The sequence below is a fragment of the Ctenopharyngodon idella genome, chromosome 16 (genome assembly GCF_019924925.1).
Source record: "Ctenopharyngodon idella isolate HZGC_01 chromosome 16, HZGC01, whole genome shotgun sequence".
Classification (NCBI taxonomy): domain Eukaryota; kingdom Metazoa; phylum Chordata; class Actinopteri; order Cypriniformes; family Xenocyprididae; genus Ctenopharyngodon; species Ctenopharyngodon idella.
In genome coordinates, this window is record NC_067235.1 from 2,662,569 (window position 1) to 2,688,063 (window position 25,495).

Genomic DNA, 25,495 nt, shown 5'->3' on the forward strand with positions numbered 1-25,495 from the left:
ACCATTGTCTTCATTTTGAGCAGAATATCTATTATTTTATCCTAATTTCAAATATAAACTTGTGGCATCTTTGCAAATATTACGGGTGCTCCAGAATGAGAAGGGTGCCAAACAAAAGAAAAATGATGTAATTGCTTAAAAATGCCACTTAATTTAATAATTTGTTTTTGCAATGAAATTTATACATTTTTAAGGATAGCTGAAAGGAATAGTTCCTTCAGGTCCACAATTTTAGGGACCACTGCAGATGTTCACACGTATGTGGAGTTTAATCTCCATTCAGCCTCCAGCAAAAGCATATAGCATGTTTAATTTAAAGCGTCAGGTCCCAAATCTAATACAGCTTCTCTAGATCTGGTCTAAAAGTTCAAACCGACACGAGTTCTGACAGAACGTCATCGGATAGTATGATATGAGCGTGCATCACTTTCACAGGGTGTGAACTCACTTGCTTGAGGATCTGGGCAGCCATTATGTGGCTGCAGTCGAAAATAATGCGAAACTCTCTGCTCCTTTTCATCTCTTTGAGCAGAGGTCTGGTGTCCGTGGTGTCCAGAGGGAGCTGTCGGATCTTCAGCCTGATGTTATACCTGGATGGAGCCATAATTAACTCCTGGAGTCTGATTAAACCTGCACAAGAAAAGTCGAGCATCAGAGTCAATTACTTGGTATGTCAGTACCAGCTCAAACCAGCCTTGGGTGGTCAAGCAGGTTTTTGAACATGATAGCTAGTTGGTTGTTGGTCAAATGTGGCCTACCAGCCGTAATCAGCTTGAACGAGATGGTCTACCATAATGGGCCAACATCTGGTCATTTTCAAATGACTTGGATTGTTTGACTTGCTGAGCCGTGTTTGCTTTGCTGATTAACAGCCTTGTGAATGGATAATCAACTTTTCAGAAACACTTTATAGGACAACCTTCGAATATTGTTTTGGACAGTTGTTTTGGTCAAAATGTTTGAGAACCACTGAATATTTGTAGCTACTGAAAGACCGAGATGACCAGTTGATCAAGACCAAGATAAATTAGCTAATGACCAGCTTGGACCAACAAGAAACCATGTAAAATGTGGATGGAGAAAGATTGGAAAATGCATCGGGACATGCCAGATTCAAACCGGGTCCCTTGTGAGCACAAAAACTGCTTAATGTTGAGAGCAAACTTCTACCGTCGGTGGCACAGCTCTGAAAAAATATACTATAAATGCAGACAGTCAATTTAACACAGTTATCTTGGTTGTATTTTTAAAATAAATGTTTTTATCACATATTTTGCATCTCAGATGAATTGTTTTCCATTCCCGTTCCTGTCAGAAGCAGCATCGCTCGATTACTTTGATTCAAAGTGTTTCTAGTATATCGAAGCCTGAAGACTCATTCTGACAGCAGCAGGAACATTAACACACTTCTGCTCCTTATCACTGACATACAGTCTCTAAAACACACTGCTAAAAGTGACGGTCCTGCTTTGGCTTCATCAGGTAACACAGTTTACAATGACACACTTCTTGACATCAAGCATTAACTCTCACCTGTGCTGTCATCATAAACCACGGTGGCTGTCTTCCACTTGAGGAACTGCACCAGGTCTAAGATAGCGTAGCTCAGAGAAGAGTAATCTGGGTACAGGTTGGCATAAAATGAATCCCTGTTGTCCATGGGGTGGTGTTTCCATCGCACTTGAATGTGTGGCACCTCCAGGGCATTGCAGATAGACTGTACAGCATTCGATGAGGAGCTATGAGACGGCCCGAATATGGCAACGACACCTAAAGACAGCTGGTCACACGCTGGCGAGAGCAGACGGGGAGAAATGTCAAAATAGAAATGTCACTGCATATAGAATATTCCTTTGTAAGGCTCTACAAAGCTGTGGAAATTTTTACTGTCATGAACAGTGTTTTGTTTGGACAATCCGTATAAAGAGACTATTAACATATATCAAAGATATAAAACATTTCATTAGTTTAGAAAATGTTGTAGTTGATAACTGATAACCAAAACATCTTAAAGAACCAGTGAAATGGATTAATGAACACATTTCTTTCTTCCTATTAAAATATGAAGTTGGGGTTGGTCATCTATTTTTATTGATTAATTAATTTATTTGGTTAAACTTTATTTCGATAATCCACTTTAGACATTCTACTAACTATAAGTAACTTTGCAGCTGGATGGATGGATGGATGGATGGATGGATGGATGGATGGATGAATCAATCAATCGATCAGTCAATCCATCCATCCATCAATCCATCACTCTCTCAGCAGCACAGCTATTCAACATTGATAATAATAAAAATGTTTCCTCACCTAATCATCATATCATAATGATTTATGAAGGATCATGTGACAATGAAGGTTGGAATAAAAATCAGCTTTGCCATCACAGTAATAAATGACATTTAAAAAATAATATATATATATATATATATATATATATATATATATATATATATATATATATATGTATACACACACATATATACATATATACATACACACACACACACACACACACATACAACAGTTCTTTCTGGTTCTCGAATCTGATTGGCTGATAGCCGTGCGATATTTTAGTGATAACAGCACTCCTACCTTTTCACCGTTTATATCACTCCGCTTGAAGCGACTGTCATGGCGGCCGAGTAAATCCACAATAATTTTTGTGAATGCTACACTTGCTGTACCACGAACTGTAGTTCTTAGAGTTTTTTAGGCGAGAATGTAGTTGTTTAGACCTGTATTATATGATTTATATTTAATCATAGCGCCTATTTTACAATTTGTTTAGACGTTTTCGGAGATGTGAGCTCCAGGCCGTCAGCGGTCATTCAAGGGTCGTATAACCGCCGAGAACTGCTTCATCTCGGCCAGTGCTTCGGGGATTTGCCGCTGGCTCTTATAGTGGTTAAATATGAGACATTAATTTTGGGTACATAAAACGGGCAATTGGTCTTATTAATCTATTACTTGTTCCAGAGCAAGTCGAATTGTACTATGTTAAATTTGATAATTTAATATGGCTATATTCAACTTACATCCTTTAACGTATATAGCATAGCATATTGGCTACAACTAGACGGGAAATATCAGACGAAAACTGTTCTCCGCTCTTCAAATACACAAAACATTACAGTTTATAGACATAGTGTTTCTTGAGCAAAGAAAACGCTTTACATTTTTTTTTTTTTTTTTTTTTTCAAACATCAGCTTTTTATTTACCTTTGCATTGCAAAGAAGCAGAGATCTCCAAACCGCGTGCGGCACTTCATTCACGATAGAGGTGGGGCGGATTTATGAGGTTTGACTGACAGTTTGAGGATCCAATGGAGTTACGAGATTTTGGCACACTTGATAACCTGTCACGGGCACACTGGTGCTTTTGTACGGTTGAATGAACTGTACAATTGTTTATTTCCATTCCTACTGTCATTTTTAATGGCTATTGTTGTTAATTTGTTGTTCAATAAATATTTCATATAAATATGTTGTATTTGGTATTGAGAAAGGGTCCATTAGTGCGTAATATGGATTGAGTGAAAGTTACATTAATACGCCATTAGATGGCGGCAAAACTTTACGAGTGAATGAGTCAGTCACAAGAGACTTTTAAATTGAAAGAAACTTTTGCAAAGGAAGTTGTTTTAGCGCTGTATGTTATGAAAAATTCCCTTATAGCTGTAAAAGGACAAATACAAAGATCGCTTTCCCCAGCGGACATTCAAACGGACATTTATAATGGATATATAAGAATAAATGTTATTTCAGACACAGGTAATCCTCGCTCAGGCGCTCTCTCTCTCTCTCTCTCTCTCTCTCTCTCTCTCTCACACACACACACACACACACACACACACACACACACACACACACACACACTCTGTCTATAATACTGTACAAAATACAATGAGTTTCAATGGAGGGACTCAACGTTCCTTTGTTACTAGTTCTGAAGTGACGTTTTAGAATTAGTAACGGAGGCTTGGTCCAACTGTCAACTTGAGATTTAAATCTGTGGCGGAAAGAAGTAGTGCTGCACAAAAGAGGGTTTTAAAGACACTCCATTGTTATTTCTTATTTATTTACACACTCGTGCCGTCGAACTGTTGTATAAACGCAATATCATACTCGTAGCCGTACGATATGGCAGTATATCAGCACGCTGTGATGGCCTGCGGCCTCGTGTCTACCGACGAATCACAGCCGTGCTGATATACAGCCATATCGCACGGCTACGAGTGTGATATTGCTCATTATATTATATATATATATATATATATATATATATATATATATATATATATATATATATATATATATTAGTAATAATATTTCACTGTTTTACTGCAGTTTTTTGATAAAGAACATGAGGTCTTTAAAATGGGGTTTGGTCTAAATGTTAGGCGAGCAACGCTATGCATTTTGCCACCTTCTCCTGCATCGTTGTTACCAGGCAACGGGGTAAACAACCACTGCTTTGATGATGCAAACGCAACGCGATTCGGACCTAAATAATTTAACGTGAACACAATCTAGTGGGGGAGGGGGGAGCAATCAAACTCAGACCAGACAATCGAACCGAGTGTGAAAGCACCCTAATGGAGCAATCACACCAGAGTTTGTTTTAATCGAACCAAACCTATCCAGTGTGAACATACCTATAGTTAACATTTGCATAAAGGGTTCCTATTATGCCCTTTTACGAAGTCTTGATTTGTTTTGGGGTGTACTAGAATATGTTTTCATGCTTAAATTGTTCAAAAAATGCACATATTTTACATTATTACAGCACCTCTCTTCCCAGTATGGCTTAAACATGCCATTAAGTTCCTGTTTTGATGAAGCCCCGCCTTTCGAAATACGAAATGTGCTGTGATTGGTGGGCTGGCCCAGTGTGTTGTGATTGGCACCGCTTAGCTCGTGCTTAGGAAATGTCACGACCCTTACCCAGTGAGCTCAGTTCTGGTGTAAATAATTAAGGATGGCGTCAATTTCAAACAAATTCAAGATCGCCGACAGTGTTAACGAACAAGAGGATCGTGCAGAACAGATTTCAAGCACGGACTTTGCAAGCACGGATTTCACAGGACATTTCTCCGCAAAAAAAAGGGTGAATTCTGTGGGCTGAGATTATTTAAATGAGTAACATTGTAACTTCACAAGTTCCAGAAAAAAACATGTTGTAGTCCAAAGGAGCCGTTTGTTGTAGTTCTTGGAAAGTGGATTCCGTTAAATAAAATATCTTTTACTTTGAGTTTTGTAACCTTGAGCTTTGTAACCTTGCAGATCTATTTTTTATGCTCAAAGCAACATTACACACTAACTAAAGTTGAAAAAGTGAAAAAGCATAATAGGAACCCTTTAACTGTTTTTGTGGTCTAAACACAGCCAAAAACCTTTATATTCTCACACCACTCACCTTTTCTGGAGGCCTCAAAGCTATCATAGATATTAATCCTCTGAATGTCATATGTTAACGTTGTGTTGGGCAATAACGTCCTGTTTCTGTTGATGTTATTAACAGCGAATTTGAAGGCCAGTTCCTCTGAGCTGACGAGTGCCACAGGTCCATCCATTTGTTCAAAAATCCCCCCTAAAAACACACAAAAAGACAAGAGAAATCACTGTCAAATGAACCAAACCTGAACCCGGAGATGAAGCCTGGCTTCACATCCAAACCTCTGGAGGTGTTTTGCATTTAGAGCTGTCTGAGAGCTCGGTTGTGTACTTAAGGAACCTCTATTCGATCTGCTCAGCAGAAAGAAAGAGTCTCTGGCAGTCACAGCTCAGGCTTTTAAAGTTCAAGGCCATAATGGAGATGAGGAGAGTGAAAGAGAGAAAGAGGAAAGTAAATGGCCTCATCAAAGGTACCTTGCCTCTTTAAGGCCTGCAGGTCACCTTTCATTCCCTGATAAAATAAAAAAAATAGATTCATACGCCAGCCTATAGTTTGTGGATAGGGTTTTTGCACAGAAGCTTGAAAGTTTAAAGCCGTTTTGTCATTTCATAACAATCTGCGGAGAATTTCAGAAATGCATTTTACAGCGAGGAAATTCCACCAATAGAAGAGCTGGAGAAGTAAACTCTGTGTTTATTGACTTTTGTGTGCAATGGAACCCTATAAAAACAATAAAATGATAACATCTGGAGCACGCTGAGCAATCTTCAGCCCTTGAGGATTAATACTGTTAGACCTGCTTCACCTTTCCACAGTATATCAGCGATATGACGGTCTGGAAGCCAAAGACATATGAGCAGAGAGAAATATTGGAAGACCAAAGTTTGTTCAGTTGTACAGAATTCAATTTCACATATTATCGGTTCATGCTATTTGGGATTTAAAATATTACTAGAACTTTCCACAAATAGGGCACATAAGTGTCTGAAACTTAAAATGGAATCTTTTTTTCCCCCTTTTTTTCCCTTTTTTTCAGATTTTTTGATATAATCCAGAAATACATATTAAACAGTATAAACTATAATTACTTGGTTGCAATAAAGTACTTTAACATTGTTAGTTTGAGACCAAATGTTGGTTTATATTTATTTGATAAACTTAAATTTCCAATAAATTCAAGAATACATTTTTTTTTTTATCTAATTTTTCTTACCTTTGACAACAGGGTTAAAATTCTTGAGCGTGACAAGTAGTGTCAACACGTGTTTTGACGGCATGCAGTATTCATGTATTTAATCATTTTTTATACATGGGGTTTATGAATGGTTTAATGAGATTGCTCACACAATGGATTTATTAAAGTGCCCTTATTATGCAATATTAAAGGCTCCTCGTTTTGTTTTGGAGTCTCCTACAACAGGTTTACATGCATCCAAAGTCACTTTCATAATGTCCATTGCAGTATCAGCTCTTTTCTCTCAGTGTCTGAAACAGATTCATAAAAGGATCCGGTCTCTCTAAAAACCAGTCTACTCTCTGATTTGTCAGATGGCCCAGTCTGTTGTGATTGGTCGACCGCTTACAGCATGTGTCAGAAACCAAACGGCCATAGCATATCTGAAGGCTTGTTCGACTTGATGCGGCGCTGCACAGACCGATCGGCGGCTGACTTGAAGCAGTGCATGCCGGTAAGAAATTTTGTCCGACTTGAGACAGCGCTGACGCCATGTGACTGTGACGTATGGCATCAAAGTACCGCGAGAGCGATTCGAGAGTCAGTCAGCGCAGCATCTCAAGAGCGGCTGCACGAGCTCTGATGATGACACAGCTGTTTCACGATTGGCCGGATTCACTGCATGACAACAATTATGTGTGTTTCGTGTTTATTCTGAAAACTTCAGTACCACTAATGCTAATGTATTTTTATAACAGTTAAAGCTCTTTTCAAGTAGTCGCAATGTTGTATTGTGTCACATTTATCTAAATAAAACTGATAAAAAACGTAGACCTCACTACATTGGTATTTAAATAATATTTGCCTATGTTGAACTTTATTCTTGTAAAAACAGATGCTGTAAGCAGTACATAACGTATTGAATGAAAATGTCTCTGAAACATTAGTGTATCAGTCAAATATTGCATTTATTTCACTTCAGCTGTGATAAAGTATGCAAACGCAGTGCGAGCGTCACTACTAGAAGCAGAAAGTGTCCGACTTCACGTCTCTGTTTTCAGCTCCTCCCTGCCCGCACGCGGATAATCTCGCCGATCGTTTGCATCCAGCCGCAGCCGAAGTCGAACACACCTTGAATTTCAGCTCTTCCTCATCACTTGATCCTCAGTGATATGAACAGTAACGATGGCATTGGTTTTACCGTATCATTTCCAGCATGAGTCCTCATCCTTTAGAAGTACATCAAAAAGTGGATTTGCTTTCTCAGCTCAGAAAACAGTGTCTTCTTGTCGACACCATGAACCAAACTATTCCAGTCTCAGCTACAACTACAGTGTTTGAGGGCGGGGCAAAAGAGGCGCTGTTTACCGGCAGCCAATGAAGAGCACAGGCTGGAATTATGCAAATTAGTTACAAACCTACGTAGGTTTGAGCAGGAAGTGAGACTGGAATAACTGACGACTCGTTTCAGCCCGTTCAGAATCGCTTCTTTCTTTTGGGAGACAAAAACTCCATTTATCTGCACTTTTATCTTTGAAACTTTGCAGACCTTTTACCTTCACAAACAGCTCTATTACACACTACATGAAAGGGAATATCCCAAAAAAAACATAATGGGGGCACATTAAAATCTCCCGCATTGTCATGTTATGTTAACTCTTTCCCCACCATTGATGGAATTTTCCGGCTTTCAGTGTTTTCACTGTTATACAGAAGGGGGCGCTATTACACATCTTCTGAAAGAGTACAGAATCTCCAGATCAAATCACAGGCCAAGAAACAGAAACAAGCGATAAAAGCATTGCTTATGTCTTTAAAAAAAAGAGATTTTCTCAGCTTTTTATTCAAAATGTTGTTTTTTTTATGGAGCTTACAAGTGTTCAAGTGTTGATAAAAAAGAATGCATGAAGCTAGAATAAAATGTTTTTGTTTGTTTGTTTAAAAGCAAAGGTTGTGTTCTTTCTTTTGAGATATTGCATGTTCAGATGTTCACACCACAAAAAAAATATTATTTTTACATTTCTTGTGAAAATTATCAAAAACGTTGGCGATGACTGGCAACTTTTTCTTTTTTTTTTTAAACGCTGGCGAGGAAAGGGATAATCTTACATAATTGTCTTATATAATCTAACATGTCATATAGTTTTCACTGCATAAACAGCAGTGGCACACCAACCCTATTTGTGAAAAGTGCCTGCTGAATTTGAGAGAGCGTAAGCACACCAGATAAACACTATGCCAAACACAGAATAACCCTTGGGCTATTTTAACATTCCTTTTTAATATTTCCAATCCTGCTTTTAGAGTCCGTAGCATGTAGATCCATAAACGCATGAATATTTAAGAGTTCTTGAGTTAGACCTCAGCGCAGGTCAAGAACAACCTGAACATGGCTGTTATTCTCCCAGAGGAGAAGAGCTCAAGTGCGAGGCTGCAGGGGAGATCACAGGCCTACAGTCTGGAGAGCAGCGCAGCATCCGTTGAGCCATGCTCGCTATTTATGACTCCGGCGCTGCTTGACTTCTGAAGGGACATGATGCATAAACTCCCTGGAAAGAGCCCGACGCATTAAAATAAATGAATCCTGCCGTTTTGTGGGGAAATCTCATTAGAGTACATTAAGTAATTGCTGGAGTATATACTAATTTGACTATTAAGAGGATAAAATGTGCATTGCTCGGAAGCACTAAAATAGATTTAATAATAAGGGGAGATCAGCTGCGGCGAGGAGAAAAAACACCCCGCGTATAGCTTCGCAGTAAATGCCTTTATTTCCAGATATACAAGCCATAAAGCAAAACGCTTGTGACTTCTCCATCAAACACTGTTTCCGATCAGGAGAATCTCTTCGAATAAATAGATACGACAAGTTAATGGTGCAGGATATTTACGGCTCTGTGTTAAACGGGGCCGAATGTAGATTGAGCTGTGATGTTTGATCTGAGATTTCTGGCACATCTTTCTCTAACATCAGTCAGTTTAAGTTCAGATTAACTCGTTTCCTGTTTTGAAACAGCTTTACAAAGGCGGCCTAATTAATCTCTTGGGTTGTATCCTGATAGAGAAAACATGTGCTCATTACAGCTGCTACCTTCACTAATACGGATGCCAGTAGAGCTCTTTACAATCCACTAGTTTTTAAAGAGCTGTGAAGTAAGGGTGTAAATTGCAACACAATTATTGAAATAATGAATAATGTTGGCCAACAGAGTCACTGGGATCAAATCACTAGCATTAGCTTCAACCTTTCCACACAGGCGTCACATCAGCGCTTTGACCACCACATCACAGAGAAGGGTGATTTTATGAACATCATTGCTAGCAATAAAGCACTGAAAGTAAACCATACTGGTAACATGTCAGCAATTAAATCAATTACTCAATTACTCATCAATTACTCACCCTCATGACCAATTAGGATTGTTTTTTTTTGTTTGTTTTTTATTATTGAAATCTGAGAGATTTCTATCCATCCATTGAATGCTCATTTCACCTAAACTTTGATGCTTTGAACAGTTTATAAATACATTGCAAAAGTAATCCATATGATTTGAGTTTTTTAACCAATTGAATTCATTTCATAGTAAAGGGAAGCTCAAATGTGCTTGCATGACGACACACAATCAATTTACCATATTGTGCATTATGTATGTGTGTTGATATGTGAATGAAAGCCTAATTTAAATCTATTTATCATATAAAGTGATCATGTCTCTTCAGAAGACTTGGATTAAACTGCTTGATTCATATGGATTATTGTTATGATGTATTTATGAACTTTTTTATTTATAAGTTTTGGTGGAATGGACTTTCAATGGAGACAGAAATCTCTCAGGTTTCATTAAAAATGTCCTCATTTATGTTTCGAAAATAATCTAAAGTCTTAGCTTAGCATACTTTTGAAAAGAGTACTTATTACGGAAATAATATACTTTAAAAGAATAAACATATATAAGTGTGAACTGAATGTAATGTTTTCAGACGCATGTTATTTACAATTAAATGAAAAATGTATTTTAGTTTAAATTTATATTAATTGCAATTAGTTGAACTTGAGAGTGCTTTTTTACCCACTTAAGTACATTTTTATTTGTAATTTCAGAATTACTTCTGTTGTCTTTGAAATAAAGTGTGCTGCTGAATGTACTGACAAGCATTTATGATATATCAATAGCAATATAAAAATGCTAAAATAAAAATGTCAATATAAATATATTTAATGTAAATTCTATTGAAACGTGTATGTCTTGTTTGTATTGATGAATTTGCAATTTAGTACATATTAACTTTAAATGTAGTACTGAGTGCTAAGGTTAAAACTATAATTTAAAATTATATACAATTTAAAAACAATCAAGTACTTTACATGTGCTTAATGTTAGTCAACACCACATCAAAATAAGTGTACTTTTTTTAAAGCATGATTATTAAAACATAATTATTTAAAATGTACTTAAGTCAAACTTTTAATTTGACATTATTATTACAAAGCATACTTTTTAAAAGTGTACTTAAGTGTGTTAAAGGAGACCTATAATGCCCCTTTTACAAGATGTAATATAAGTCTCTGGTGTCTCCAGAATGTGTCTGTGAAGTTTCAGCTCAAAATGCCCCACAGATCATTTATTATAGCTTGTCAAATTTGCCCCTATTTGGGTGTGAGCAAAAACACGCCGTTTTAGTGTGTGTCCCTTTAAATGCAAATGAGCTGCTGCTCCCGGCCCCCTTTCCAGAAGAGGGCGGAGCTTTAACAGCTCACGCTTCAGTCACTCAACAACAACAAAGCTGGAGAATCTCACGTAGCCAAAATGAGGATTGTCAGTAACAGGTGTTCAGCCTTACATTGTTCAAACCGGAGTCGACACTGATGGAGAGACTCAGGAAGAAGTTACAACTTTTAGAATGAAACTGGACGTTTCTGAATGGTTCGTGGATAAATTCATGTAGTTGCTGTGGAGTTGATTCAACTCATCCACTAGCATGTGCCGTCATGTTAATCTTTTGTGCAAATCCAGCTTTGAATTGACCCTCGTTTGTGAAGGGTTAGGGTTAGTAAAATGATGGCATGTCAACAACACTCTACTACAACAACACTTCCTCTTCTCTAAAGCAGCCCAACATGGCCACACCCCCTTTGTTGTGTGCTCTCGGGGGCGGGGTTTATGTAAATTTTGGGTTTGTGATGTCACTAACCCGGGAAGAAGCTCGTTGTAGTCCCTACCATCCATTTGTAAAAAGCGATTTATGTAATATAAAATATCTCCTTTTGTATTGAACTTTGATCGTTGTAACTTTACGTTTACGTTCACTAACTAAAGTAAGACACTCTGTGTATTTTCTCCTTATGTACTGTATGGTATTTCATAACACAAAGACTCCAGCCTTTTTGCTGCAAAAAAAACATTAACACACAAGGCAACTTCAGAGCAGCGGGTCAACTGACGGGTCAACCGGCGGTTCTATCGGTGCCTTGTACCCAAATATACTGTACCAGTCTGAACACTTGCATGCACAGCCCACACAGCCAAGCACAGCTCAGCCAAAAGCCCAACAATGAGACAATATCATTATGTTTTGGATGAATGTCTGCGTACAGGCTGAGCTTTTCTAGAGGGAGCTCTTTTGTAGCACACCACTCCCCTGGTCGCTTTCCCAGCATGCCTGTGAATAGCTGCTCTACTCCCTGGAAGCTGAAGCTACTCTGCCACACAATGGCAGAGGAGAAAGCAACAGACAATGGCCCGCACTAAACAATTACGGCAAACAACCAGCATTGTGCACAACACTGACCAATTAAGGGACGCTGTATTGCCCTGTTATCCCGTCCCATCTGTCTATTCCCCAAGGAAAACAAGAGGAGAACTCGCTGTCTGTCTCGAATGAACGAGTGGAGAAGTCAGACATATTACAGCTGGAGAAATAGACATGATCTACAGTGGGCCTTAAACTCAATCTGCCATGAATAATGACTTTCAGTATGAAGATTATACCACAAATTGACTAATGCATTTCTGGCCTATATTTACTTACAGATATAATAAAAAGCTCTGAAAGAAAAGAACGAGAGAAGGACTGTTTATTAGTTTTGTTAGAGAGACTCATGCTTCTGTTTCTCATTTTTATCAATTGCTTTTCTACGGAAGAGGATTAGGGCCAAGCAATGATAAAAATTAAAACCATCTCGAGATTAAAGTCATTATAATGCTCGAAAAAACTCCTTAAATTGAGAAAAAAGTTTAAATAAAATGTAGAGAATAAACTCATTACATTTTGAGAATAAAGTCGTTATGTTTCGAGAAAAAAAACACTTTAAATTTCGAGAAAAGTTTAAGTAAAATGTGGAGAATAAACATTACATTTTGAGAGTAAACTTGCTGTGTTTTGAGAAAAAATATTTAAATAAAATGTCGAAAATAAACGCATTCAATCAGCATCATGTTCATTGCATACTGATAGACAAACACAACTACATGAAACACTATAAACCCTAACGCTCAAAATACTTAATTGTTTTGAGTAGGACAAACTTAAATTGAACAAATTAGTTCAGTTAAATTAACTGCTATGAGTATTCAGAACTTTCTTTTTCTTTTGAGTTCACAGCACGGACATATTTCAAGTAAACTAAACTGAACTGTTTTATTGTTTTGAGTTTTATGAACTCATTTATTTTAATTTAGACTAACTTAAGTTTAACTGAAACTAGACTGGGATTTCTATTTCCCAGCATGTTTTGCCCATGGCACTCGAAAGGGAGAGTAAATGCTAAAATTAAGTGTTGTATAATGTTTTTTGTGCAAGATTAATGGATAAGGGAGATTTAGTAGTGATTAATGTTTTGTTATGCTAATTTAGAAGAGTTTCTGTTAATGTGGGTTTTTGGAGAGTTACCATCATGGTGACAAGTAGCGCATGCGGCTTGGTTTGAGAGCAGGTAAGTTACGTAAGTTACGTAAATTGCTGTACTTATTTAGTAAGTACTATAACATGCTATTGTTAACATGTTAGCAAATTAACAAGTTGACATTTTTTGTATTTTCTTAGGGTTTACAGTGAAGTAAATAACTCATTTGATTTGCAAGAACTCAGAATAAAAAAGTTAACTAAATATTTTATGTTAATTGCTATAAAATTGTATGAGTTATCTAACTAAGTATTTCAAGTTAGGAGCAATTAACATGCATGAGTACTACAAACTTAAAACTTGATAGTTCTGCTTACTTAAAATTGGGAACATCATAACTCAAAAAATTTGATGTAACTGATTACCTCCAATTTTTTGAGTTAGCCCAACTTATTTGGCTTATTTGGGTTATTAGCTTCATTAGAGAGACTCATGCTTCTGTTTCTCACTTTTATCAATTGCTTTTCTCTTCTGGACTTTGGTTGGTATATTACTGAGTATTTTATACTCTATCATATGTACATATGTAGTGGCAAACTAACAATATTATTTTGCCCATATCTCTTATATTACATCTGTTTTTAAAAAAGAATATAATCTTAGTTTGCTTTCTATGTTGTTTACACATTTTCCTTTCCTCTCATTTCACACCTTCGTACTTGCCAAACATTTGAAATGAAACTTTCTTTATGAGTTTCCGACTGAATTTATTAATGACTTTATGTATGACTTCCACACAAATTTGTTCCACTTGTGTTTGAATAAAGCCGATTGTTTTTAATTGCATCACTGTGTGATTTTGGAGAACATACAACAAAAAAAAATGAAACAGCAAGAGTGAAATTATGGTGTGCTTACAAAAGCTCTGGATGGGTGGGAAAATCAACATCTTAATAAAAATAAATACCAAACATACATGCATGAGAAGAGAGGAACTGACTGTGGGTCCTTTATACCTTATTCCATGAAAATAAATGTTTGGGTGTCCATCAATTAAAAATGTCAATCAAATTAATTACATGATACACGCTTATGAAATAATCAAATTAATCACATTTAATTGCCTATATCAATATGTGAGCACAGCCCCAAATGAACATAATTTAAGATAATATATTATTGTGCCATTAAGCAGACCTTACGTGAAGTAAACATATTGTGCTATTTTTTTGTTTGTTTGTTTGTTTTTTCATTATATTTTATTTTATTTATCTATTTCAATACTATGTGCGCCATGTTTTCAAGATGGTGTGTAAAATAGTTTACATGAATAAAAAAAGTTAAAAAAATGCATCTCTGTGTTGGATTTTGTTTTGTTTGCCTGTACAGCAGCTGGCGCTGAACTTAATTAATGAATAAATGTAAAAAGTCACACTATTAATGATCAAATTAAAGTTACATAACCAACAAAAACAGCCCAATTTTTACAGCATCTATAGCGGTTATCTGAAGAGCATTTCGTGTTTTTTTCCTGTTACAGAGCATTTCAAATTACCATATAAATGACAGCAGCCAATCAAGCACAAGTTTAAGTCTGCAGTGATAAAGAGGGTTAAATTAAGATCCGTCCCCTCGGCCACCATCAAAGCCCCGAACCTCTCATTTACTCAGTATGATTAGCAATATTCATATACGTTCCAATGTCGTGATATCTTCTCTGTCAAATAACTGTCAGGTAACAACACATTTGTAAAATCTAATTTTATGCTCAAGTGACTCGTTTTCTCGCTTCTGCAATTTATCACAGCGCTACACAGCCTCTACTACGAGCGGTCATGCTTGCGGTTGCCAGATGTCACAAGCTTAAATCCCCCAATCAGAGCTTTAAATCTTCTGCCTGGTGTCTTACTTCATCTTTGCAATCTGGCAACCAACCGCACACACTCTCTCTACAGTGCGGAAGTGCCACTGATGATCTGAAAACACAGACAAACAAGTAAGCTGGAGTTCAGCCATCTCCACTTGAGATATTCTGCTCAAATGAAAGTGTCGTTCAGTGCTTGCACTGTTTACTGCGACTAAATCTGCGATCAAACATGGATCTTGACTTTATAGTTTGTGATAGTGGTTGCTGAATAAATTGCAATTACTATTAGGAATTTCACTGTTTTAATTTTTTGAGAGAGATTTCTTGTTTTACCAGTTATAATCAATTAATCCGCTCATGACACAGGTTTGCTATTTTAACCAATATTTGGGAAAAGAGAGAGGACATACATTCTAGTCTTCCATCCATGTGCTTCTAGAGGATATAACATCACATTATGCAAATTATGTGAGACTGCAACAAACCATTCCTTTGTAAAGGAAGTTTTCCTAGAGGATAGCTTAGTTGAAAATGTTTTTTCAGACACACATAAAATAAGGTATATCACAATAAACTCTTCTTATTTTTGAAGAACACACCCAAATGTCTTGATTATCTAATCTAACTAAAGGCAAAACTATACAATGAATTTATATCTGAGGTCATTTTCATGCTTAAATACAAAGTAGAATGAGCAATTTTACAAAATCGGACAGCTGAAAACTAGGCCTGTCGCGATAGTCGATATATCGATTTATTGCACGATATATGAACATGACCTCGATCATTTTTGGTGACGCGATATATTGCCCATTATGTTTACACAAAAATAAATGTCACCGACATTTTGCCGATCGTGCTGCCTCTGTCATCTCGTCTGCTCTCAGGCAGCTCCTTCATACACAGAGCTGATATCGACAAGCGGAAAAATGCGGCATTCGAGTCGTTATAGTGTTTTCCTGACAACTACAGACAGTTTGGAAGAATATGTGCAAATGCACTCAGTTTCCGCAATCCACTGGTGCAAATATAAACACGACAGCGTGAAATGGTGCACGCTCACAGTTTCACACAGGACGCGGCAGTTGCGAGTGTCTAGTTCGTTTTCATAGGAACGCGTTTTTGCATTTCACTGCACCGTTTTTCCATGGAAACGTGTTTGTTTGACTGTTGCACTCGCGTCTTTTGCAGCATCTCGTGCATGACGCGGCGCTAAAATGTGGCGCTCAAGTTAAAAGAAGTTTTTCAAACACATCTAGAAAAACAGATACCGCAACATATCTGACTGCTAAATCTGTGTCTTTGTTCATATGGACATCAGACAATAGCGTGCACCCTTACTTTACTGAGAAAATAAGGTCAGGGAAAAACCTGTAGATGGAAAATCTCCATATAAGTGCCTTTTGTGCATTTGAAAGTGTTTTTTTCTACTTGTTATTTTGCAGTTTTTGTTGGCAAAGGTTTATTCATTATTTATTCAACATTATTATTTTTTACGCTTCAATTCCAGTAGCCTAAATATAGTCTAAATATTCTTAAGAGTTAAGTTCATTGTCATTTGAAAGTGTGTAGGCCTACTTGCATTATCATGCTGTTATATTATGATTATATATTCAGTGGCATAAAATGGTCTTAGCATGTGACCGAACCTAGACTAAAATGCCTAGACATTTAGTCGACTAAAACTTGACTAAACAAAAACAGGACAAAATATGCTAAAAACTAAAAAAGCATATTTGACACAGGACTAAGACTAAATAATAATAATAATAAAAAAATAGCTGACAACATAAACACTACTTTCAAACATGAGTAAAGAGACTACAAAAATACAGTGCTGCTATAACAGTGCACAAGCGTATCCACCTCTGATATTATACAGCTCCTTCCGTATCAGGAGAGTTACGCTATTGTTGAATGCAGGTGGTTCGCTCTGGTGCCAGACGCCCTGGTCACATTGTGCCAGGTAACCTCTGCCAAACTCTCCAGAACAATGAAGGGCGCAGGCCAAAAAAATAATGGACCCAAAACACACACACAGAGAGAGAGAGAGAGAGAGAAAGAACCCGGAGCAGAATCTGGGCCTTGGCATCCATATGCATCAAGTGACAAAGGGAAGGTAGCGCCCAGCAGGCGAAAAGCCAGACTTTTTCATTAGCAGACACTTTAAGTACATCACCATGTTCCTGAGCTCAACACTCTCATCACATAACCGGGCCTACATTTTCCATAATAAATTCACACTGATTGGTCAGTACACTGTTCCAGTCATACTAAAGTATACCATATAGCTACTGTGTACAACAGAAGCCAGTTATTAACCTGAGTTTAAATAGCAGGGACTATATCTTCTAGAGAAAGGACATTACTTCATGAATGTGCTTATTATGATAGCAAATGTGTGTTCATAATATTTTTATTATGATGTAACCATGTTATAAAACAAATAAGCGCCTGAAGATCTGCTATGCATGTGCTGTTACTATATTCACAACAAAGCAGAAACACTGTGCCATTAGGGAAGAAAAGTCCAGATTCATGTCTATGAAAGCTGAAAAGGTTTATTCATGTGCAACAAGAAGGTCTATAATACCTGGAGAGAGAGCTATCCATTAGCATTCCCATTCATCTCAATGTCAGTTCCTCAGTCATTATCAGCTGATTGTATACCTGCTTATTACACAGATGCTACCAGATAAATAAATAAATACATGGACATACCATCCACTTGCTTGTAAACCACAGAGAGACAGCAGAGCTACACAAGAAACAGACTTCCCAGATCAATTATGCAAAATTGAGATGGGCAACAGCCATTGTCAAGGTTTAATACAGTAGATGCAAGAAAGAAAAGGCCACAATCAAAATTTAGTATGCACATATTACAACATAATCATCTCTGTTGATTATATATTGTTTAGAAAACATTCTACCAAAAGTCAACGGGAGATTTTCAAAATGTAATCTTGCAAAAACTGTAATGATATCAAGGAAAAATTTGTACAAATTAAGGTGTGAGTTTGTCCTAGGAGAGACAGAGGACAAATAAGATATCATTGCCAAAAATGAGGCAAAATGGCATTATTTTTCCGCTAAAATAGATTACTGCAAGATAAATGATTGTAAAATTAGGAGAGACATAAATCACAAGTATAAAATGCGAGGACACGGTGTTCTGCATCTCTGCTATCATTTTTCTAAAGGCATGGTTTAGCCAAAAATGTCAATATCTCAATATCGTCATTTACTCACTTCATTCCAAATCTTATTTTTTTTTCTTTCTGTGGAACACTGAAGAGATTTTTGAAGAGTACTAATGCTGCTTTCTTCAATACAATTATGGTAAAACAACCATGTCTGTCAAGATCAAAAATAGACAAAAACACATTATAAAATCACCAGAATGAAATATAAAAACAGTTCATATTGTCAGTTGCATGAAGCTAGTTGAATAAACTCTGAGTTTCAGAGTAGGTTGACAGAACCATACAAATCGAACCTGGTTTAGATCTGGTTCAGCAGGCTCACAACGCTCTGTATAAACGGTCAGCTCAGGGTTTGATCCAGGGTTGTGAATAGGGACTTTAAGCAACAGCTGCTGACGGAAGGGCAACCGTGTTATATTGTGCAAACGCGACTTCAACTGCTACTTCGTGAAGTTCTACTGCAGCAAAAGACATGCAATTTTGTCTCTTTTTTCCACTATAAACTGTTTTCATTTGCAGCAAGAGATACAGGGGAAGTGGCTTTATTACATCCTTGCTCAGAGCTGATTGGTCCAGAATTAGTTTGCGATCTCTAACCCAGAATAAAACCTGCTATGGAGCAGGTTAGCCATGTAGCGTAAGTTACCAAGCCAATGAACACCACTAAAAACCAATCCCCCTTCTTGAGCAACAAAAAAACAAAAACAAAAAACAAAACAAAAACAAAAACAAAGATGATGTGAGTGGAGCAAGTGCTGGTTTGTTGTTGTCTCACTAACTGCGTCATCAGGTTCTGCGTTTCTATTGGTCTTTGATTTCACGGTTGTCGTAGAAGTCACACTGCAGGACTGCGCACTGCCAGAATTTCGTCTGAGGTAAAATTTGATTGCAATGGTCATTAATCGGTTGTCAGTGAACATGCCAAACTAGTGATCTTCAGATTTTTGCCTAGGATCAGAGTAATCTTTTAGGATTCACAATATTTGTCTCAAACGGCCAAATTGTGGACAGAATTGTACAGCGTGAACCCGACTTTAGTCTTCTTTGTGCAACCTGGTCTCATGGAAAGACGTACCTGTGGGAACGTTTTCGCGAGTCGCAAAATACGTACCAATATGTACATATCACTGCAGTTTCCAACAGAAAGGAACACTAGAGGCAGTAAAACAGCAATCGCTTTTAATCGTTTTCATACACAGTTACGATTACAGGGTCAGATTATGGATTAATAAAGACTTGTTTTCACGTCTCCTTGCACAATATTATGTTATGACTTCAAAACGCTTTTTACCAAAGTGCACGATTTGTAAATTAATATATTTTGGACTTTGCATTGGTTAACCAGCTCCATATATTTCGCTATTCTGACACAACAAGCTTGCTCGGTAGCTCAGCTGATACAGAGTTGGACTTAGGAAGCAGAAGGCTTGGGTACGAATCCAGGGAAAAACGAGTCACGGTAAAAGAGCTCAAAGATGAGAGATCAAAACAGCATGATTACGGATGCTTTTATGTAACATTTGCTTTTGTTAACACTATCGGGTAGGTTTAGGTCTAGTGTTGGTGGTACGTTATTTTGAAACGTAATGGAGCACTACACTTTTAGCGCCACTCACCGGACAAAATTTCAAATCAGAACTGTGGTGATTCATATAAAAACCAACATAATAAAAACGTACCATATTCACATTTATCTGTTCCGACAAAAAAATGAACATGCTTTTAGCGCCACTCAGTGGACACTTTTAACATTGAAACTGCAGTGATATGTATGCATTGATACGTATTTTGCTCACGAAAACGTTCCCACAGGTACGTTTTTCTAATGAGACAAGGCTCTCTTTGTGCTCTAGTTAGTTTCCTTAGTTGCTGATTATGTTCACCTGTTTCTCGTTTAGTTTACACATGTGTATATATACTCCCTGTTCTCTTCAGTCCTTTGTCATTTCTCATTGTTGGAGGATAAATACACAAACCACATTTACCATGTATTTTTCTGATTATATTCTCAAATATAATTTTCAAATTTGCCACATCAAGACCCTATGGAAGCTTGTTTCTCCCACAAAAAAAAAAAAAAAAGTAATTGCGTAATAGTTTAAAAAGTATTTTTTTCTCACAATTCTGACTTTTTTTTCTTGCAATTCCAAGTTTATAACTTAAACTTGGTTTAATGACGGAAAAATGGTTGGCGCGCCAGGCACATGGTCCAAAAGGGTTGTACCTAGTCTCTTAATGAGTCATGGGTGTGTTTTGGGTGTAACATGCAATAAACCAACCCATTCCCTTTAAAAGCCAGGTGCGCTCACGCCGTAGTGGATTCGCAATTAACATGGCGGAATTTGCAAGCAGAAAGACTGAATGCTTCCTTTAATTTTTAATATTTGGCATTTTTGTGTGCTGCTGTGCGTCACTGTGTGTGTAACAAGCAGAGTGTACACACGTTGTGCACTCGCCTATAGGCGCATATTACAAAAACCAAATACTGCGCCATTGACTTTAGACCAGGTTTTTGTTGGTGAATGGTGCAGTCGTTTTCAGTTGCCTCAAAATATCAACACGCCTGAACACACCTCGTTTTCAGACCAGCACGCCCATGGGCGAACAGATGGGCGCGAGTGCATTTGCTATTTAAATAACGTGGGCACTGGATGTGAAAATGATAACTGCGTCAGGCTGAAACTAGCAAAAAACACTTGCGTCACACCTGGCATTGCATTGCGCCAGGTGTATGATAGGACCCTAAACTTTTTTTATTCCATCAATCACACCAAACACCAATGGTTTTTGTCTCTGAGCATGTGCAAAAAAGAATTGATGGTACAAAGCAAGATTTTTAATGAATAACAACCTCAATTTTTACATTTTAGAGCTTAAAGGCAAGTGCTCACTACTGTTCATAATTTTGTTGTATGAAAAAGAACGGCATGAATAATCTCCCTTTAAAATTCATGGAAGTAAGAAAGTCTTGGAATGACATGACAGTGAGTAAATGATGATAGAACTATTGTATTTATTTAACTGCAAATTAATTAACCATAAAATAAGGACAGAGATGTAAATCAAAGGTGCAGAGTGAGAGGATGCTGTGTTCTGCATCTCTGCAGATTATTTTTTTCCAAGTCGTTTTAAGTGTCTTACAGTTTGTCATTCTATTCAGTCGAGTATTGACAAAACCACTTGAGACACAAGCCACTGTTTAGCTTCACAGGATGGAAAAGGCTTAAAGGTTTAAAATTGAAAACAGCCTCTGTGTGTGTGTGTGTGTGTGTGTGTGTGTGAAAGACAGTGGCAAGGGGAAAGACAAAGAGAGAGAAGGAGAAACTAAACATTGTGGGTGTGTGCGCGCGTACAGGGATTTATTGTAATAGGCCCGTCCATCGCTTAGGGGCATCATTTTCATTAAGGCGACATGAGGGGGTCTTTTAATTCCCAAGTCCTGAACCAACAGCAGAAGGCCTAGACATTACCTGAGGGTCAAACGCTCCCACGATGAAAATGGATCTCCAAATCAGAGATCACAAGGTTAGATAAGCACTAAGCACTACCAATACTCAAGCTAGTGTAATTGCCATTGATTTTACACTTAGGGAAGCAATTAATATTTAGACAGAGTTTGGCCAGTGAATAACAATTCCTATTTTACAAGCAGACAGGTGACATTGTTTACCCATTCCACTTGATTAGCGAGCTATGCTAACCCTGTTTGCGTTTATTGTGTAAGATGCTGCAGCGGTGTGTCTCCCAAAACGCCATAACCAGCACAATCATTGCTCTTCATAAATGCTAATGAAATCATAAGGATCTTAATGACAAATCCTTTTCACTTTAACTGTTGTGTGAAATGTGAAGGTGAAAATGTCTATAAATCTATGCCCACCGCCGCAGAGTCCACATGTTCACAGTGATGAATGAAACGTTAAATGCACAGTGTGTTACTGCAGAAACTGTGCCATCGTCGCTTCAAGATTTGAGTTTAAAGAACAGATTCAGTATTGAAAATCAATGAACAGTCGGCACAGATATGTGAAAGAACCATTGCGGTGACACAAAGGACTTTATTATTGAACTAACACAAATGGCCTGTCAGCCGCAGCAACTGTGGCTTGTATCTTTCGAAAAGACGACGCTCGTGCCGTCACACAGCAGGTGATGTATTGCTATTGGACAAAGTAAGGCTGTGTATTAGTGTACAGCTTATGCACAGTACTGTAACATATACTGCCTGTTTTCAAATGTGAAAGTATGCAGCAGAGGTATGAAGTATGCAGCAAAAATGTTGTAAAACTGTAGTCAAATGACCCCACTAGGGTGCATTTTAGTTAAGATTATCATCCAGTTATCATCTCAGAAACATTTCTGGTTATCAGGGCAATGACATGATGCTCATTTTTCAGTTTGGATCGATTAATTTACTCAAAAATACGTTAAGAAATAAATTCATATGACTTCTAATCCACCTTTTCTGTGAATATCTTTGGTAACACTTTAGTTTAGGGTCCAATTCTCACTATTAAGTTGCTTATTAGCATGCATATTACTAGGATATTGTCTGTTTATTAGTACTTATAAAGCACATATTAATGCCTTATTCTGCATGACCATATTCTACATCCCATAATCCTAACTAATACCTAAACTTAACAACTACCTTACTAACTATTAATAAGCAGTAATTAGGAGTTGAGTCAAAAGTCATAGAGTTCAGATCTCACAATTACGACTTAAAAAAACAAAAAAAAAAGATCATAATTGCAAGATGTAAACTTGCAATTGTGAGAGAAAAAGTCAAAATTGTGAGATAAAAAGTCATAATTACATTTTTTATGTTTTATTCAGTGGTGGAAACAAGCTTCCGTACTGTTGCATTATAACATATTTTATACCTCAAACGCATACCAAGGCCACGTTCACACAGCAGTAGAATACGGTTGTCAGTCCTGTATTTGGGTCCTTAATACGGTTACATTCACACACAATATGGTTATTTACAGGAGTGACAACCGCATTCTATAACCAAACTCACACCTGTAAATTCTCAGGACAACCGCATTCTCTGAATTTTCGCGCTGTGTGAACGGAACCGCACTGGACAACTAGTTGTCTGTCACATCATACAGTGCGAGAGAGTCGGTGTTTTGTGTGTGGTTTCGCTTTCGGTAACTTACAGCAACAGAGATACGAGTTGTGCGTCATCTGAAGGTGTTAGATCCAGTCACTGCTCTCCACCGGAGCGGCCCCGTCAGTTTTGTGTTTCTTTTCCAAATTCAAATACCGTGTCATGCGTGAGACGTCGCAAAGGACGTGACACGTGAGTGCAACGGTTAAACACTCCGGCTATGGATACACTCGCGGTTCAGTTGGTCTTTTGTCATGTCAAAAGTGATGAGATTTTTCAGTTTTATGGACGTCGCCATCTTTAATATTATGTTGGTCACTGTCACTGTCATTATGGTTACTAGTAAGAGAATAGGGGCTTGACTCTCGTTGCACGTTCATACAGACAGTGTTCCAGACGCTACTGTAAGTTGCTGTGTGAATGGGACATTTAGAGACTCACATCTGTAAGTAAATGTGATTATTAATTATCACAATTACATTGAATGTTTTGAATAGCTTTATACCATTGTTTGAAGCAAATGCATTCCATATTTTTATGTAAAAAACAAAACAAAACAAAAAGCTGAAAACACTTCCTATTTTTTAAATGCTATAGCATTAAGCCTCAAATGTCAACTACATTGATTTGGTTTCTTCTTTAAATAATAATAAAAAAGTAAACATATGCATGTAATAATAATAGGGGCTTTCGCACCCTGATGTTCTAGGAACTTTGTTATAGGAACTAGTCACCAGTGTGGTTCCCCGAGAACTAAAGCTCCCCTAGGGACATTTTCCTGGTTGCATTTGCACCGCCAGTAGGAACTCTGAAGTGACATAAACTGCGCTTGTTGTTGTGACTTTTATTTTGACGGCGCCGAGAACAGCTCAGCCAGAGCCTGAGCACACGGTGCTCTCATTCTCCGTCTTCATTAGTTTCTGGTCTGTTTAACAGTCCTGTCAAATACGTTATTAGATAGAGCTGTTATACAAAGAAAGAAGACAGTATATGAAAAAGTATTAGCTTTGGCTGCGTGGTTGATGCCCAATGTCGCAAGCGGAGCAGAAATACATAATCATGTTTCTCTTGGTCTGCTCAAAGTTTCTCCTTAGCATGGGGTTGAGAGGTCCATCTATCACTGTTTTCTATGTTTGTAGAGTTAGTATAGTATAGGTATATAGTAATGTATAGGCTGTGCACACGGCTTTTTAAAAATGGTGTGTGCTGGTGTTTCGCGTGCGTTCGATATATCAGCGTACATCTACGTCACTGGTAGTTCCTTTTGTGCTGGGTTAGACCTTTTATACTCTGAAGTAGTCGTGATTCGCCTTTCACAATGTAACATGCTCTAGACACACCTCTTAAGCATGCAGAATAATGTAAGTGGATATTTTGTTTTGTAATCGCGCCATTGAACGATTACTAAATTGTGGCATCCGTAATCGTAATCGCGATTAGTAATTTGATTATTTGATTGTGCAGCCCTAGTCACTAGCGACCCGAGGTATGTAATAGTGTAAGTATATTTTTTCTGCGCAACAATAATTGAATCTCTGAAAACACAATAAGTGCATTTCAACTTTATTCCTCAAGGTGGCGATGCCTGATACACAATAATGACATTATGTTTTGACTGAACGCAATCAAATATTAGTGTCACTGTCACTTGATGGTGGATCTGGTGAAGAAGCTGTCAGCGATCAAAATATTAATTCTGAAGGCGTTGTAAACAATAGTTTTGGGAATATGTTAGAGATAGTGAATACAAGCCAGATGCTGAAATTACTTTTTTCTAATTGTTATTACAATATCAGGAGAGTTTTATACTACTATACTACTATTTTTTACTACCATGGCGAGATCCATCTGTGTTAGATTTAGATCCGGGTCACTAAAGACCTG

At 37.4% G+C, this 25,495-nt stretch overlaps 1 protein-coding gene across 1 annotated transcript in view; it reads right to left on the bottom strand.

Moving 5' to 3' along the window:
• Nucleotides 1-25,495, bottom strand: part of grik3 (glutamate ionotropic receptor kainate type subunit 3) — a 168,597-nt gene that overhangs the window by 84,672 nt on the left and 58,430 nt on the right. The window contains exons 2-4 of the mRNA XM_051866063.1: nt 5,423-5,596; nt 1,534-1,791; nt 449-630 (exon numbers count right to left, since the gene is read on the bottom strand). Of these exons, the coding sequence (XP_051722023.1) occupies nt 449-630; nt 1,534-1,791; nt 5,423-5,596 (614 nt within the window). The remainder of the gene's footprint in view (nt 1-448; nt 631-1,533; nt 1,792-5,422; nt 5,597-25,495) is intronic.